General features: G+C 56.6%; 1 protein-coding gene across 2 annotated transcripts in view; it reads right to left on the bottom strand.

Moving 5' to 3' along the window:
• Positions 1 to 12,980, bottom strand: part of ENG (endoglin) — a 31,596-nt gene extending 18,616 nt beyond the window's left edge. The window contains exons 1-2 of one of the 2 annotated variants that reach the window (XM_032306750.1): positions 12,539 to 12,980; positions 3,784 to 3,926 (exon numbers count right to left, since the gene is read on the bottom strand). In XM_032306750.1, coding sequence (XP_032162641.1) covers positions 3,784 to 3,926; positions 12,539 to 12,605 — 210 coding nt within the window. In that variant the 5' untranslated portion in view covers positions 12,606 to 12,980. The remainder of the gene's footprint in view (positions 1 to 3,783; positions 3,927 to 12,538) is intronic. The other variant, XM_032306749.1, reaches the window with a different exon arrangement.
• Positions 12,981 to 16,520: the final 3,540 nt, after the last annotated feature.

Raw genomic sequence — 16,520 nt, 5'->3', positions numbered from 1 at the left:
CTCCTTCCTTCCATGAACCATCCATCCACCCCGCCACCCGATAGTGACCGCCAGACTGACCCTGAGCTGGACCCGGGGACACAGCAGTGAGAGAGCAGACACCATTCCCGCCCAGCCTGCTGGGCCCCCCGATCCATGCCCTGCCACCAAACTGACCCCTCATATCTGCAGGGCCTGGGATAAGAATATGAATGGCAGCCCCCCCCCCCCCCGTCCCCCCATCCCAGGCCCCCCCCCTTTCTTTTGCCTCCTCCTCTTCATGAATACAGATGTGGGCAACCCAGCCGGATTGCTCCCGCTCTGCCAGGCCCGCCCCCCCAAACACAGTCACCTCCCTGGAGAAGCTTCTACCAGCCATGCAGTGCCCCCTCTAGGATGGGACGAGAAAGAGCCCCACGCGGCCCGGGGAGGAGGCTCAGTGCATATGGGCCGGGAGTTCTGGAGTCCAGGGACCCAGAGCATGGACCCGGGGACAGGGGACAGGCTCTGGGTGGGCATGTCCCTCTGGCCCTACAGGTACCCGGGGGGTGGAGGCAGGGGTGCAACCGGAAGAGGGTCAGAGAAGGGCCATTGTGGCACCAGAACAGGGGCTCTCATTGCCTAGGTCAGAGAGTGACACTGCCCTCCACAGCCCTTCACAGCCTCCCAGGACAATCTCGGGGAGCCCTGGGCTCCTCCCACTCTCCCTCTCTGCCCGAGCAGCCTTGCCTGCCCCTCTGGTCAGGAATGAGTCAGTGCAAGAGCCCGGCATCTGCTGGGGGGATGGTGGGGTGTCCTTGGCTCCCTGGGTTTGCCCAGAAGCGGGGTGAGTCAGCGACTGCCCCAGCTCGGTCCCGGCAGCCTGGGGTTTGTGAAGAGGACAGCAGATCCGTGCAGTCAGTCTGACGGGAATCGCTGAGACACCAGGCCAGTTTCCTGTCTCCACGGGTCAGGATGTGACCCCGGGCCCCCTCCCGGAATCCGGGCTCCGGCCTGCCCTTTGGGGACCTAGCGAGATAGAGCCCCTGCCCAGCGGCCCCTCATCTGTCTGATGCAGACCTCTCTTCCCTGAGCCTCTTGGCGGCCACAGCTCCTCTGCCGCCCACCCACAGGAAATCTGAGGGCTCGAAGGCTACACAGGGGTGGAGGGGAAAGCCATCTCCGCGTGCCAGGGTTTGAAGACGGCAGCCCCAGGTCGGGAGGGCTTGGGCTGGTTGCTGAGACAGCTGCCGCCCACGCGCCTGCTGCCAGCTCCTGTTTCTGGCCCTGGGCCTTTGCTTGTGCAGTGCCCTCTGCCCAGAATGCCCTTCCCCTCCCTCTGTCTGGCTAGACCCCGAGAGCCTTTCACTAATGCCCCTTTCCCTCCACAGCCCCGTGTTCCCCTGACTGCCAACGCTACCACTCAGTACCGGGGCTGCGGATGCCCACCTCTGCATCCCCTGGCTTGGGAGTGCTTCAAGGGCAGACAGAAGTTGGGCTGCTTTCTCTCTACACCATCAATGCCCGACACAGGCTGGGCACTGAGCAGGCAGCTGGCAAGGACTGTTGTTGGGAGGGGTGGCGGGGACAACTGTTAGGCTGTGGACCTGACTCCAGGGGGCTACCTGGAGAGGAAGGTGCCTTCCATGTCACAGCACAGGGTCTGCAGGGATCATGGGCCCTGGGGGCAGGGAGGCCAGGAGCCTCTGATGGGGAGGCCCACCTCTGTCCGGCTAGACCTCAGCTGCCCCCTCTGAAAAGAGATTCACAGCCCCTGCCTTAGCTACCTGGCCGCAGTCACCTTTGGGGATCAAATTAGCAGACGGACATGAACATGTTCTAGAAACTGAAGCATGCAGGGAAACAGGAGGGTATGACAGGTGAGACCCAGAGGCCAAAGATAATAACATATGATAACAACAAGATATCATTGTTGGCAGCCCTGCCCCCAATATTTGTCTGCTCTACCCCACTGGATCCTTGCAAACCCCCCGCGAGGGAGGTATTACCATCGTCCCCATATTTCCCGTGGAAGATCAAGGCCTAGAGAAGAGGCCCGAGGTCTTGCTGCTGTAAGGCGGGAAGGCAGAGCTCAGTGTGCAGACGTCCGGCTGCAGGGCCCGTGTTCTTACCTAGCGGTACATTCGGAATGCACTCATGCAGTCAGCAAACGGCTATTTGCTATCTGCCAGGCGTCCTGGGCCAGATTCTGATACTCAGTGATTCTTCACGGAGTCTCTGGGCCCAGGAACTGTGTGTGTGTGGCAGAGTGAGGGAAGGAGCCCCCTCTGCGTGCCAGGTACTATCTGAGGTGCCATAATGTACCCAAGGCTGGAGCCCCAGTCTCCACCACCCCCCTCAACTAGACAGGCCTGGCAGGCCTAGGGCTCATAGCCTGGCTTCTTCGATTGAAAGCCAGATGCTCCGTGGACTGAGACTCCAGCGGAGGTAGGGAGCGACGGGGGGGTCCATTGTCATGATCTCTAGGATGACATGCATTTCACTGGTGTCCCTCCCATGCCCCTAAAACTCCTCCAATGACTCTTACTGCCCACAGGAGACCAGACTCAATACAGTGGCAGGGCCTTTGCATCTCCCCAGCCCTGTCCCAAGGTGACCTATAAGCTCCTGTCACCATGAACCACATTTTGACCCTAATCAGAGTCTGCTCACATGTCTGCACGTTCACTCTGTCCTCAGTTCTTCCCTACCAGCTCCTTCACTCCTCTTGGCCAGGAGGGCTATTGCTGCCTCCAGGAAGCCCTGTCTAATCCCACAGCAGCTGCACTACCCCTGCCCTCTGCTCCCCAAGAGAGTGCCCTCACCCAGATCATGGCTGGCTCTCTACATGTCTATTTCTCCCAGACCTGGGCACTCGGCAGGGGCTTTTCTCAGACTCTGGCCCGTTGCTGAGTGATTAGGATGGGGGGATCCCGGTCTCCCAGAGACCTGTTCAGCAGAACAAACAAAATGAGCTTACGGAGGGCAATCTCATGTCCCATAGCATTGCCAAACTTGAAAAAAATTACAATGGCTTTGGAAACCATCTAACGTGTGTCTGGCACTATCTCAGTTCGGGGATTATCGAGGCCCACAGTCCTGGTGGCAGGCAGGGCGGTGGGGAGCAGGCCCCCCTCGATATTGGTGGTCTGGGCACCGTCTTATCACTGCACAAACGCAGGGCAACTCAACAGTTTCAGGAGCAGCTTGGCCACAAGCTTCCTGAGCTGACACCACTGAATTGCTATCAGGAACTGAGGCCACACAAGCCAGGTGCGGCCACCAGCCCCGGCAGGCCAGATGCTGCGAGAACCCAGATCTGCTGGGGGAGCCAGGGGACAGCCTAGCTTGGGATCTCCCAGAATCTAGTGCCAACTCTGGCCTTGGGTATGTGGCTTCACCTCTCTAGGCCTGCCTCAGTTTCCTCCTCTGAAAAGTGGGGGTAATAACAGACTCAGAGAGAAAGCCCCATGGGAGGCTTCAGTCTGCCGAGAAGCAGCAAACTCCCCCATCATGACAGGTGCACAGGTGACAGCTCACCTGGTCCATTCCACTGCTCATCTGGCTCTTCTCCACTCTGTCCCTGGCCCTACCCAGCCCTTTTCACCTGGGACTTGTGGCATCCAGAAGACCTCCATGATGCTGGCCCCAAGAACGCCATCCCTTACCAGCCCTGTGAGATGCCCGTGTCTCCCTCCTGGCAGGGGCCCTGGTGAGGACACAGCCTGCTGCTCCAGGGACAGCCACAAGGGAGGCTCCCTTCATCTTAATGGCCCTGGATCTTTCTCTGGGACCCCAACCCCAACCCTGCCACCAGGCACTCACCCTTGAGGATTCCAGGAAGAGAACGTGAACTTCAAGGGTGGCATTTGGGACCTGAGCCACGCAGCCCTTAGAAACTTGACTTGTAACGTATGTCACCTTGGCATCCACAGGCTGTAGGTCACAATGGACTGTTTCTGCGAGACCTGTTGGGGAAACACAGCCAGAGAGAGCCCCAGGTGAGAATAAGGTAGTGACAATCACTCCCACATTCTGAACGCCTAGCACTTGGCACTGGCTTAGGGTTTTCTGCATCCCACAGCTACCCTACAAGGCGGATATCATTCTGTCCATTCCACAGATGGAGAAACTAAGGCTCAAGAAGGAAAAGTCTCCCCCCGAGGTCACGGTGCAACTAGGGGCAGGGTTGACAGATAAAATGCAGGATACCGGGTTAAATTTGAATAAATAAAAAAGCGATTAATTTTTTTTTTAAAGATTTTATTTATTTGACAGAGAGAGATCACAAGTAGGCAGAGAGGCAGGCAGAGAGAGAGAGAGGAGGAAGCAGGCTCCCCGCTGAGCAGAGAGCCCGACGCAGGACTCGATCCCAGGACCCTGAGATCATGACCTGAGCCGAAGGCAGCGGCTTAACCCACTGAGCCACCCAGGCGCCCTAAAAAAGCGATTAATTTTTTATAGTGAAAGTATATCCTATCACGAAAGACATATTTATACTTGAAATTTTTTTTTTTTAATTTATTTGTCAGAGAGAGAGCGAGCGAGTGTGAGCACAGGCAGATAGAGTGGAAGGCAGAGTCAGAGGGAGAAGCAGGCTCCCCGCGGAGCAAGGAGCCCGATGCGGGACTCGATCCCAGGACGCTGGGATCGTGACCTGAGCCGAAGGCAGCTGCTTAACCAACTGAGCCACCCAGGCGTCCCTGAAATTTTTTTCATTGTTTATCTGGCACTCAAATTGAATGGGATATCCTAGTTATTTTTTTTTTTCAAAGATTTTATTTATTTACTTGACAGAGATCACAAGTAGGCAGAGAGGCAGGCAGAGAGAGGGGGAAGCAGAAGCAGACTCCCCGAGGAGCAGAGAGCCCAATGCAGGGCTCGATCCCAGGATCCCAGGATCACGACCTGAGCCAAAGGCAGAGGCTTTAACCCACTGAGCCACCCAGGTGCCCCAGGTGTCCTATATTTTTATTTGCTACATCCAGCAGCCCTAGCCGTGGGGCTGGGCTCACAGGTGTACACACCCAAGCCTCTGGCCAGTTCGCTCCCAAGGGAGATGAGAGCTAAGATCAGGAGAGGAAAACTTCCCGTCCGCGCCTGGAGGCGGCTGGGAGGAATGGGGCCAAGGAGGATTAAGAGTCGCCAGGCCCCGAGGGAGGGAGGGAGCCAGAAGGGTGGCCCCGGGTTCAGAGGGCGGCTGTGGGAGGAGGCCTGGGCCACAGGAGCCTGCTCCTGGGCTGCCTGGAAACACAGGTCCTGAGGGAAGGGAATGGAATTTCACCCTGACCCGGCAGAGGAGGAAGAGGAAATGAGGCCCCTACACCTCGTCCTAAGGAATGTGCCGAGGAAGGGGGGGGGCTCCGGAGGAGGGAAGGAGGACAGAGAAGGGGCGACTGGAAGTTTGTGTCTCCATCTTGTCGCGCTCACTTCCTGTTTTCTTGGAGATCAAAGATGGGCGCGGAGGGGCCGGCAGCACGTCCAGCCGTCGCCAGCTCAGAAGAGGGAGTAGGGAGGCTTCTTCTGAATCCCAGGCCTTGGAGATTTTTCTCCTAAACCAGCCTTGCTGGGCTCAGGACCCCCGGAGGTCAGAGAAGGACTTAAGATGGCCGTCCCTGGCTTCCGCCACGATACCCACCAGCGGCACCCTGGGAGGGATAAGTTCAAGACAAGGGCGTTTGGCGACTCCAGGCCTTGTAAGTCCTTGCCCTGGTCCTGTCCTGTGTGCAAGGCTCACAGTGCGAGTGTCCTATGGCGTTTGATTCAAAGCAGGGTCCCTGGAGCAAGGCCGACCTGGGTTTGAATCTCAGGCCCGCACTTACTAGCTCTGTGGCTTTGGTGAACAGTTTTCCCCCTTTGGGCTTCAGTTTCCTCACCTGTGAGAGGACAGCACCCACAAAACCCTCGGAGGTTGTTGGGAGGATTCCGCAAGAACAGGACGTACGGTGATTCTTTGGGTCACAATTATTTGACTTCAGTCCTTGGAGAAGAATGGACTGTCTTAGGGGAGTAAGGGTGAAGTGGGGGGATGGGGCGGTCTGCTGGTGAGGGACCTCTGGCTTGGAGGTCACTAGTGTCCCAGGCCAGCAGACGCCCTCATCCCAGCAGATGCAAGGGCTGACACCATCTCCTGTTGTCCCAATTCCTGGTGACCCACTAAACCCCTCAGTGCTCCCACCCTCTCTCTCCCTTTCCCTATCAGCGAACACAGATTTCTTGGCTGCTACCTGGTCCAAACCCTTCCTACACAGCTGGGGAGACTGAGGCCCGGAGAGGCAGGATGGGCCAGAGTCACACAGCGCATGGCTGACCAGGCTGGGCCTCGGACCCCCTTCTCTCCACATGACCCAGGGTCTGGCCTGCAGATTAGCACAGTGCCTTCCTCCTTTCCTTCGGACTTTCCCTGGCCCCTCCCCAGACTTCCAGGAACCCCAGTTCCTCCTGGATCGCCTGGGCCGCCGGGGGCCACCTCCTCCATGCCGTCAGCGGGAGAGGCCACGGGCCTGGCCATTATGTAATGATCAGATAACGGGCCAGGCTGGGAGATCAGATAAGAGGTCCATTTATTTTGGGGCCTTTTCGAATCCTGGCTGCCCCCACCCCGCAGACGAGAATGGGGAGACAGGAGGGAGTATGACGCCCGGGCCTGTCTCCCGGAGCCGGAGGCGGGCCCAGACAGAGCTGAAAACAATCCCCTGGCACCAAGGGAAACGCCAGGGCCTCCCGGGACCCGGGTTGGAGGAGGCGCCGCTAGGGGCCTGGGTGACCCGGCCCCGAATGAGAGACCTAGGAGCTGCCTCCCCACCTCTGTCCCCTTCCTCCTCCACCCCCACCCAGGAGCATAGGGCCACCTCGGGGATTTCCGCCTGGCCACCCCAGCGCCTTGAAAGGCCACAGGGAATAATGGTCAAGCAACACCAGAGCCAGACGACCTGGGTCAAAGCCCAGCTCTACCCCTCAAAACAAGGGTCATCTTGAGCAAAAGCCTAACTTCTCTGAGCCTCAGTTTCCCCATTTACAAAACAGCTTTCATCATGCTTACTGAGATCCAGGTACTGTTTTGAGGCTTGACGTGAGTTCATTCATTTGGTTCTTCCAGCAGCCCTACGGGTGGGTGCTGCTCTTATAACCATTTGACGCCTGGGGAGACAAGATCCGTGAGGGACAAGAATTTGCCCAAGGTCGCCCAACTATTAGGAGTCAGGGTCTGTATTTGCTGCCAGGCAATCCGGCTCTGGCACGTAGCTGTGTGTCTGCCTGGTACCCAGTAAGCATTCTGAACACAGTGGCTCTGATTACTTCCTAATTCCAGGGTAGAGCCTTATCCACAGGCTTTCTCTGTTTTTTTCCTCTTCTTCAATTACCCAGCTATTCATCCACACTTTGCTCCTTTCAGGGTCCCAGTTTAGCCTCCCAGATGACCCAGCTTCCAGCTCAGTGCCCCTACAAGAGAGCCCTCAAGGCTCCCTTCTCCAGTCTTCCCTGTGGCTCCTCAGTGTCCACAGGGTCAAACCCATGCTCCATGGGCACTTGGGTGGCTCAGTGGGTTAAAGCCTCTGCCTTCGGCTCAGGTCATGATCCCAGGGTCCTGGGTTTGAGCCCCGCATCAGGCTCTCTGCTCAGCAGGGAGCCTGCTTCCTCCTCTCTCTCTACTGCCTTTCTGCCTATTGGGATCTCTGTCAAATAAATAAAATCTTAAAAAAAAAAAAAAATCCATGCTCTACCACCTAACATGGGATTAAAAAGTGCAGGCATCTGGGGCGTCTGGGTGGCTCAGCCGGTTAAGCATCTGCCATCCGCTCAGGTTGTAATCCCAGGGGCCCAGGAGAGAGCCCCACCTCGGGCTCTCTGCTCAGTGGGGAGTCTGCTTCTCCCTCTCCCTCTGCCCCTGCTCATGTGCTCTCTTTCTGCCTCAAATAAATAAATAAAATCTTAAAAAAATAATAGTGCAGTGATCTGACGGATGCCAAGGTTCAGATCCTGATTCTGCCAGCTTTCAGCCTCCTTTCCATGCCTCAGTGTTATTATCCATACAGTGGGGATGACGGTGATCACAACAGCTTCCTCATCAAGTTGCTGTGAAAGTTGGTCCGATGACACAGGGGCAGGACTCTGCAGGCTGGTGGTGCAGGAGGAGGCTCAGGACTGGCAACTGCTCTCATGAGAACTTACACCCACTTCGGGAGAAGTAAGCTCTTCCTCCAAACACACCTCATTCCCTGCAGCTGCCCTGCTCTCCCCCAGACCAATGGTCTCCCTTTCCTCCACCTCTTGGTCAATTTCTGTTCAACCTTCAAAGCCTTGTTGTGAAAGTCCTCTCGTCGGGACTGATCCAGTGGCACTCTAGCTGGGAGGACCAGTGTCAGGCAAGAAGGGGACCAAACCTCATCTGCCCTCAAGCAGAATGGGGCAGTGGTTAGACCCTGGGCGCAAGCCCCAGCTGCTCATTCCTGGGCTGTTACTTGGGAGAATTCCTTCACCTGCTTGTGGCCCAGTCTCCTCAGCTGTGAGGTGGGGGAGACAGAAATGTCTGCATCCCTGGGCTTTTGTGAAGGTTAAGTCTGATGGTACACATCGGGTCTAGAGCGGGCAGGGGCCGAGAGCGGGGATGTTTGTCTCTTCACCCCCATCCCTGTCCCAGGTATCAAGTCAGCTCAACCCTGGAGCCTGGGTCCGGAGCTGGGGCTGGAGCTGGGGCTTACTGTCACTCTCCGTCTGGCTGAGATGAGACAGAGTCTCAACGGTCATGTCCCCACTGTCCCCAGGGACACATCTGCTCCTGGCTCACACAGTTCCTCTTTTATCTCCTGGCAAATGGGAAGCTGCCCTGAAATGTGGGCTCTAAGAGATGGGCATCTGTGGTCTCTGTGCTGTGTCACTTGCCCCATGTCTGGAGAGGCCCAGATCCCCACACAGGTGGTGGGCAGCACCAGGTTCCAAGTCCTGCCTCTGCCCCATCTTCTAGCAAAGGCTTCTCCACACTTTGATCCCAGCCACCCGACACGGACCTCAAATCCCAGCACCCACCCTCTTTCTGGGACTCTGTCCAAGTGAAATGCTCCAAAATACAGGAAGAGGTGCATGTACCAAAAACGTGCACGGCGGTGGTATTTATAACTAGCCTCAACGGGGGAATCACCTAAAATTTCAACAATTAGGGATTCGTTAGACAAATGACAGGATGGCACATCGAAGAGAAAGAATATTCTGGAACCACAAAGGGACGGTTATGGGGTCTACATGACAACATAGAAACCTTCTGGGTCAAAAGAAGGGTGCCCAAGTCTCCCAAATGTTGATCCATCTTCCTTAAAACTACCTTCAAGAGCTAGACAAAAGGGACACCTCAGTCAACTGGGTGTCTGCCCTTGGCACTGGTGGTGATCCCACGGTCATGGGATCAAGTTCCACATTGGGCTCCCTGCTCAGTGAGGAGTCTGCAGCTGCCCCTGCTTATGCTCTCTGACAAATAAATAAGTAAATTCTTAAAAAAAAAAAAAAAAACTAGTAGGAAACCCACCTAACAATACTGATATTAATGAAGGAACTTGGGAAGTGATTTTTTCCCTTTCTTATAGGTTTTCTTTGAGGAGTAGACTGAAGTGACTATATAACTAAATGGCTCTTTATAAAAATCTACATGTTTGTCCTTTAAAGAGAAAAAAAGCATTCCAATGTGGCAAAAAAAAAAAGTGTCTCAGAGACACTTTTAGAGAGAATTCCCTAGAGAAAGCTTGTGCTGGAGATCAGGGACATCAGGATTGTCCCCATACGTGCCGTGCACGGTTACTATTTTATTCTGACACGAACGGAGTCACTGTTGTTGAACAGACACAAATTCAGCTTTTTCTCTGTTTCGGCTGCATGTCATTGAATACAGATTCATTTGCTAGGACCCAGGCTGATGGACATTAGGGTGGTTTCCAGTTGGGGTTTTGTTACAGGTACCTATGGGCCATACAGATCTTTACGGAGTTGGACAAGCAGCGCCAAAGGGCTGAAGGCTGAGGGCATACACGAGTTAGGGTTTTGAAAAATTCTGCCAAACTGCATTCCCAGAAGGCTGGACCCATTCTTAGATCTGTTTGGGACCCATTTCTCAGTCCTGTTTGAGGATGTGAGGGTCACTCCCACGCCATCCCCTGGCGTGGAGATCTGAGTTCCACATTGCCTGCCCTCCACGAGCCTCAGTTTCCCAGACTATCAAAGAATTGGGCTGGATGGTTTGGAATGCCCTTGAACCCTATGATCACTGGGGTACTGGTACCAACTTCCAGGAGCAGATGAATAAATTATTAATTTTTCCAACTGGCTGTTAAACACAAACAGTATTAAAAACTAAATTGTGGGGGGCACCTGGGTGGCTCAGTAGGTTAAGCATCTGCTTAGGCTCGGGTCAAGACCCCAGGGTCCTGGGATTGAGCCCCATGTTGGGCTCCCTGCTCAGTGGGGAGTCTGCTTCTCCCTCTCCCTCTGCCCCTTCACCTGCTCATGATCTCTCTAACAAATAAATAACATCTCTTAAAAAAAACTAAATCTGTGAGTGCCTGGCTGGCTCAGTGGAGCATAAGACTCTTAACCTTAAGGCTGTATGTTCGAGCCCCACATTGGGTGTACAGACTACTTAAAAATAACTTTTTTAAAAAAGATTTTATTTTTTTATTTGACAGAGAGAGACACAGTGAGAAAGGGAACACAAGCGGGAGGAGTGGGAGAGGGAGAAGCAGGCTTCCCGCTGAGCAGAGTGCCCGATGCAGGGCTCGATCCCAGGACCCTCGGATCATGACCTGAGCCGAAGGCAGATGCTCAACGACTGAGCCACCCAGACGCCCCGATTAAAAATTAAAAAAATATATATAATTGTATAAGCTTTAAAAGAAATATTTTTTAAATGGTAATAAATATTCCAACTCATCACTTCCTAATTATTTTACTCCACTTTACTATAATCTATGCTCTGGAGGTCAAATGTCTGTTGTGTCGATGTGGTAAAAAATATCGGACAAAGTGCTGGGGTCGCCGCATCCCACCTGCAGTCTTGCTGAGGCGGTAGCTTGAAATCGACCATAGAGGAATATTCACACCCTGGACATTAACAAACACCATCCCCAGCGCCCTCCACCTCCTTGTTCATGATTTGCCAGCACACCGCTGCCTTCCATCCTAGAAAAACAGGCCCTGAAGATCTACATGGATCTTTCTCGAATGATGAGAGGACAGTATTATCAAGCTAGCAACGTGGCAGCGGTGAGAGAAAGACAGGGTGGCCTGGAGGCCTATCGTGGAGCTCAGGTGGGTTTCTGTCTGGCCTGTGTGAACTTGGCAGGTCACGGCCTCCACTTCCTCTCCTGGAAAATGGGGAGATGGAGGCAGCCATCTTGCAGGGTTGCTGGGAGCTATATTGGGCGGGGGTGGTGGTGGTGCATACTTATTACACGTGGTTAGGAGCCACAAGTCTAGGGTCAAATCTGTGCTAGGTTATTTAGTGGCTGTGACAGTTTCCTGTGAGCCGTGAAGTAGGGGTTTAGAGACCAAGGACTGGGGACTTTAAAATGCCACAAGGTGGGATCAGGTAGGGAGGTGGCCTCGGCTGTTCTCTTCCCACTGCCAACCCCAGATCCTTTAGGGAGTTTCTGGATATGCCGTGGGTGAAGGAGAGCCCATAGGACCGTCCTGTGGCTTCAGGTAGGTGAGGGGCGGACACGGCAAGGCCCAAATGAGTAGGATGGAGGTCTGGGTGTCCCCAGCTCCTCACAGCCTCTCTGGTCAGTGTCAGAAGGCCGCAGAGCCAGGACCGTCTAGAAAAGTCCCCAGGCTGAGCCGTCCCCGCAGAACACTTAGTCTGGGCCTGTGTCCCCACCCTGCCGCATCTTGAGGAACAGAGGGTAAGTAGAGGCAGAGAGAGAGTGCTAAGTTCAAGAGTGTTCTGGGGGCCGCTCACAGGCCCTGGGGTGGTGAGAGGCAGGACCTTAAAGCTGAACATAAAGCCGCAATAATAACACAGAATCCTCCAGCCTGCTCCGAGCTCTCTCTACAAGCACGCTGCCCCCCCCCCCAACAGCCCCAGAGGAATTCTGTCCCCATCCCCACTTTGCTCAGCGGCCTGAAGGCCATCCCCCAACATCACACCGCCAGGAAGCAGCCATGTGAGATTTGAACCAAGAGCCCTAGTGCTGACTGTGAATCCACACACCCTCCTCCCCACAGGTTCCTCAGATGGGAACCTTAAGGCTCAGAGAGGGCAGGAGACCCTCCCAGGGCTGCACAGCACTCTAGGACATGGGCTTCCTGGGAAGAAACTGGACAGAGCTAGGAGGGCAGACGCAAGAGGCCGGGGCTGAGGTAAATAACTCACACCCGTTTGCTTGAGACGGTTAGGGCTAAAAGTTCTTTGTCTTGTCAAACCCGGAGGGCTGGTCACCCTATGGTGTCCACACTGGGCTGTCCAGACCCCCTAGGACAGCCCCACTGGGCATAAGGTCAGGACCAGGTTAGAGGCCAGGGACACTTGGGGCCGAATCTCGCCGCCGCCGCCGCCCCCCCACCCCGCCCCCCGGCCCCAGGGTCCCTGGACACCTACTTGTGGGCCTGAGGCTGCAGACGGCCAGCAGCAGGGCGACGACCGGGGGCAGCGTGCGGCGGTCCATGCTGTCCACCAAGGGCTCTGTGCGCTGGGCCTTATCCGGTGTCCAGGGGCAGGGCTGCGGGCGGGCGTGGGGGCCGGCGTGGGCGCGAACAGGGACCCAAGGGGAACAGGCGGCCGGAGCGACGGCGTCCCTGCTCCAGCCTTCTGAGGTGGCGGCCGAGGGGTCAGGAGAAGTGGGCACAGGGGCGCAGGGCCGGGCCGGGGGTCGCTGGCTGAAGGGTGAGCGGGGAGGGGGTGCCGGGCTCCTGCGGATGGCGGCTGTGGCAGCAGTCCTGGCCCGGGGATGCGGATGGAGGCTGGGGTATGACCGGCAGCGGTGGGGAGCTCCCGGCTCATCCAGCCCGGCCCGGGGAGGCAGGAAATGCGCTTCCTTAGAGAAGGGGCTGGCCCAGGCAGCCTGCCAGGCGGGGAGAGGAAGTGCCACGGCTTTGTCGCTGGGTGGGGGGCCCTGTGTGGGGGGGAGGCAGTTGGGTGGGAGGGCCCAGGCTCCAGGCTCGGCTCCCCACGCACCCCACTCTCCCATCCCACCCTCTCCAGGGCCAGCTGGTAAGGCTCATCCGGCAGCCCCCCAGGGGCAGCTGAAAACAATCACCCTAACAAGGAGCCCTATTAGAGGCCCTGACCAAGGAGGCTCAGCTGGAGCTCATAGCCCCTTGAGCTCAGTTGTTCCCATTTTGCAGATGAGAAAACAGAGGCCTGGTGCAGTGAGATAACTGGTCCCCAAAGATGGTGGAGTTGGGATTCGAACAGGTGTCATGGGGCACCAAAAGTGGCTTACATAAGCCTGACACTGGCTCGTCATTCCTTGCTTTGCAGGCAGGGAAACTGAGGCCCGGGATAGGGAAAGAACACTCCCAAGTGGCAGCTGGGGCTGAGTTCTCAGGGCCCAGGGAGAGCAGGGGAACATCAGGCCTGCTTCCTCCATGGGTGGAAAATCCTCCAGGGAAAAAAGCCCCAAATGAAAGCGGGACTCTCTAACGGTCTTTCCGAAGTCAGGTGGCCCTGGGTTCAAAGCCCTGCTCTCCTTGTTCTGAGCCACAAGTTCTCAAGCAAGGTTCCACAACATTCGGTCACCGTGTTTGTAAAGAGGGCACAATGGTGCCTTCCTGGCCAGGCTGCTGTGAGATCTGGGGAGGTCTGGGCACGATGGCGCTGAACTTGGCCCTGGCACAGGAAACACTCCCACCATCAGTGCTCCCTCAGCCTGGGAGACAATGGCCGAACTGTCCCTTGTTCATTCTGCAAACAGTAAGTGCCAACTGTGTGCCCACCGTGGTGTTGGTCCCAAAGTCGCACCTAGAGTCAGGCCAAGGGAGCTCAGAGGAAGCAGCCTAAGCTGCCTGGTGTCTGAAGGACAGGGTGAGGTGGGGGACAGGCATAGAAGAAGTGGGTAAAGAAGGTCCGTTGGGCAGGGGACCAGCCCCAGCGAAGGTGGGGAGGCAGGAAGTTGGACCACTGTGGGACATGCAGGGGGTGTGCTGGGGACAAGAAACCTGGAGGGGCAGACTCTTGCCTGGCTCTGGAGGGACACCTAGAATGAAGGCCAGGGGCTATCATGGAGGGTTCTGGAGCAGAAGGGGCTGGCTTTGAGAAGACAGATCATGTGATGTGCTGGTAGGACCCACAGACGGGATGGAGCCAGGAGGCCCTTCGCTTTATCCTTGTCCTGGGTCACAGATGGAGTAATAGAGGCCCAGGGAGAGAGGAGAGGGCCCAGGAGCCCTGGGTGCCTCTGGAGGGAACGGAGGACAAGTATGTCTGTCTGTGCAGGAGCTGAGAAGGGGTGGGAAGGGCGGGCGTGGCTTCTTGGGTGGGGATTGGGGGAAAGGTTCGCGGCCCAGCCCTGGAGCTGCCTGGCCAGGCAGGCATGTGGGGTCAAGGGAGACCCCCTCCACCAAGCAGGAAGGCTGTGATGGGGAGGAGGGGGCCGTCGTGGGAGGAGTAGCCCCTCGGCCTGTTCCCATGGGCGCAGAGATGGGGAGGTGGGTGCCCTTAGTCCGAGGGCAGGGATGACGGAGGGGGCTGTGAGGCTTCCCCCAAGGCCCTCAGAACAGGGTCTGTACCCCAGGGACAGTTAATCCAGCCCCTGGGGCTGAACTCCCCAGTGCACCAGGCCCCGCCCTAGGCGGTCCCCTTATCAGCTCTGGATCCTCACAGCCACCCCTGGAGCCCAGTGATGTTAAACCATTTACAGAGGAGGAACCCAAGACTCCCTGAAGTTTATGTGACACCCCCCCCGCCCGCAGTGGGAAAGCAGAGACCTCAGGGCCGTGTGGCTCCAAGCTCCCCTCCTTTTCTGCTAACTGTGGAGAAGACCCATGTCACCGTGGCTGTCGGTGTCACAGGGTAAGGGGAATCCAGGGCCAGAGCAGGAACCCCATGGGAGGCTTGCCCCAAAACTTCCTCCTTCCCACTTCCCCCCAGGCTGCACAATCCATCCCCAGGCACGTTCTAAACCAGACCCACTGGATTCTCTAGAAAGCAGGAGAAGCTACAGGCAGACCCATGGAAGAACTTTCAGGAAACTTCCAGGGGATAGAAAGACCTACAGGCAGTTGAAGGAGGGCCTGGAACCCTGACTCCGGAGACCTTGTGGCGGATGGAAGAGACTGGGACCCCCCCAGCTGTGGAGACGAGGTCACCTGCCCCCGCCCCCGACACCCTAGCCTGTGTGAGGTCCTGCTGTGTGAGTCTCTCCACTGACTAGACGCCCCTCGAGGGGGACTTTGACACGTCTGCACCGCTGCGGCCCCAGCACAGAGCCCAGGACGCTTCCCGCCTTAAGATCTATTTATTGAAAGCACGAAATACCCAAGAAGATAAGGCAGGGGTGGGGGCCATGGAGGTCACAGGGCAACTGAGGTACAAAGAAGCAGGTCTTACTCCTCTTCCCCAGTAGAAGAGACCAGTCCTCCACTGGGTCGCCTGTCCCTGGGAAGCTTGATGGTCATATCGTCTCACAGCAGGGGACAGACCTTGGGTTAGCCATCTTCCATCTCCATCTCGATGGACACGTCTACGGCGTCTCATCCCCCTCAGCCCTGCACAGATCACAGGGAGTGGGGGGGGGGGGGAAGGGGTTTCATTTCTCTGGGTCTTTCCCTGCAGAATCAGTGCAAATCAGTAGCCTCCCTCCACTGAAGGCCACAGTCCTGACCAGGCCCTCTCCGGGTCAAGGGTGGTCATGGCCCACACGGCTCTCCCTTGTGGTTTCCCCAACACCGCACCCCCCCCCCCTTCGTCCACACCTGGGTAAACAGATCCTTCATTAAATTCTCAAATTATCCCAATGGAGCGTGCCATCTGTTTCCTGCTGGGGCTCTGACTGATACAAATGTTTTCAGGTGCCGCCTCGCCACACGCCAAGGAGACATGTGGCCCATGGCCAGGTCCCTGTGCCACGACCCCACAGTGGGCAGGTGCACAAATTCTGCTCCTTCCTCCTCCTGACTGGCTGGGAAGGCCAGGGCTGCAGGAAGGGACAGAGCACGTCTACCCTGGCCACTAGCCACAGGAGGAATTTTAGGCAGTCCCCGGGGAGCCCCCCAGGCGGCTGTCTGTCTCCAGCACCGGCCTGGAGCCAAGGGCTGCTGAGGACATCAGGGCCAAACCCACAAGGACAACGGAGAAAGTGGATACATGGGGCCGAGAGCACGAGAGTGGGAGCCAGGGTATCCAGGCTGTGTCTCAGACAGCCTTAGGCGAGACCTTCCTACGTGCTGGATCTCATTTTTCTCCATCGGCACCATGGGAGGACAGCCTGCTGGCCTGGAGAAGCTTGAAGCCCAGGAAAAGAATCGGAATCACTTCACCATTGACAAGCTTGTCCAGCCCCGTGCCAGGTGCCAACTTACAGCCACCTACTGGGCTGAGACTGTCATGGGTCCGTTTTACAGTGCAAGAAACTGAGACTCAA

This window comes from Mustela erminea, chromosome 12 (assembly GCF_009829155.1).
Source record: "Mustela erminea isolate mMusErm1 chromosome 12, mMusErm1.Pri, whole genome shotgun sequence".
NCBI lineage: Eukaryota > Metazoa > Chordata > Mammalia > Carnivora > Mustelidae > Mustela > Mustela erminea.
This window is presented reverse-complemented; position numbering and strand designations above follow the sequence as displayed.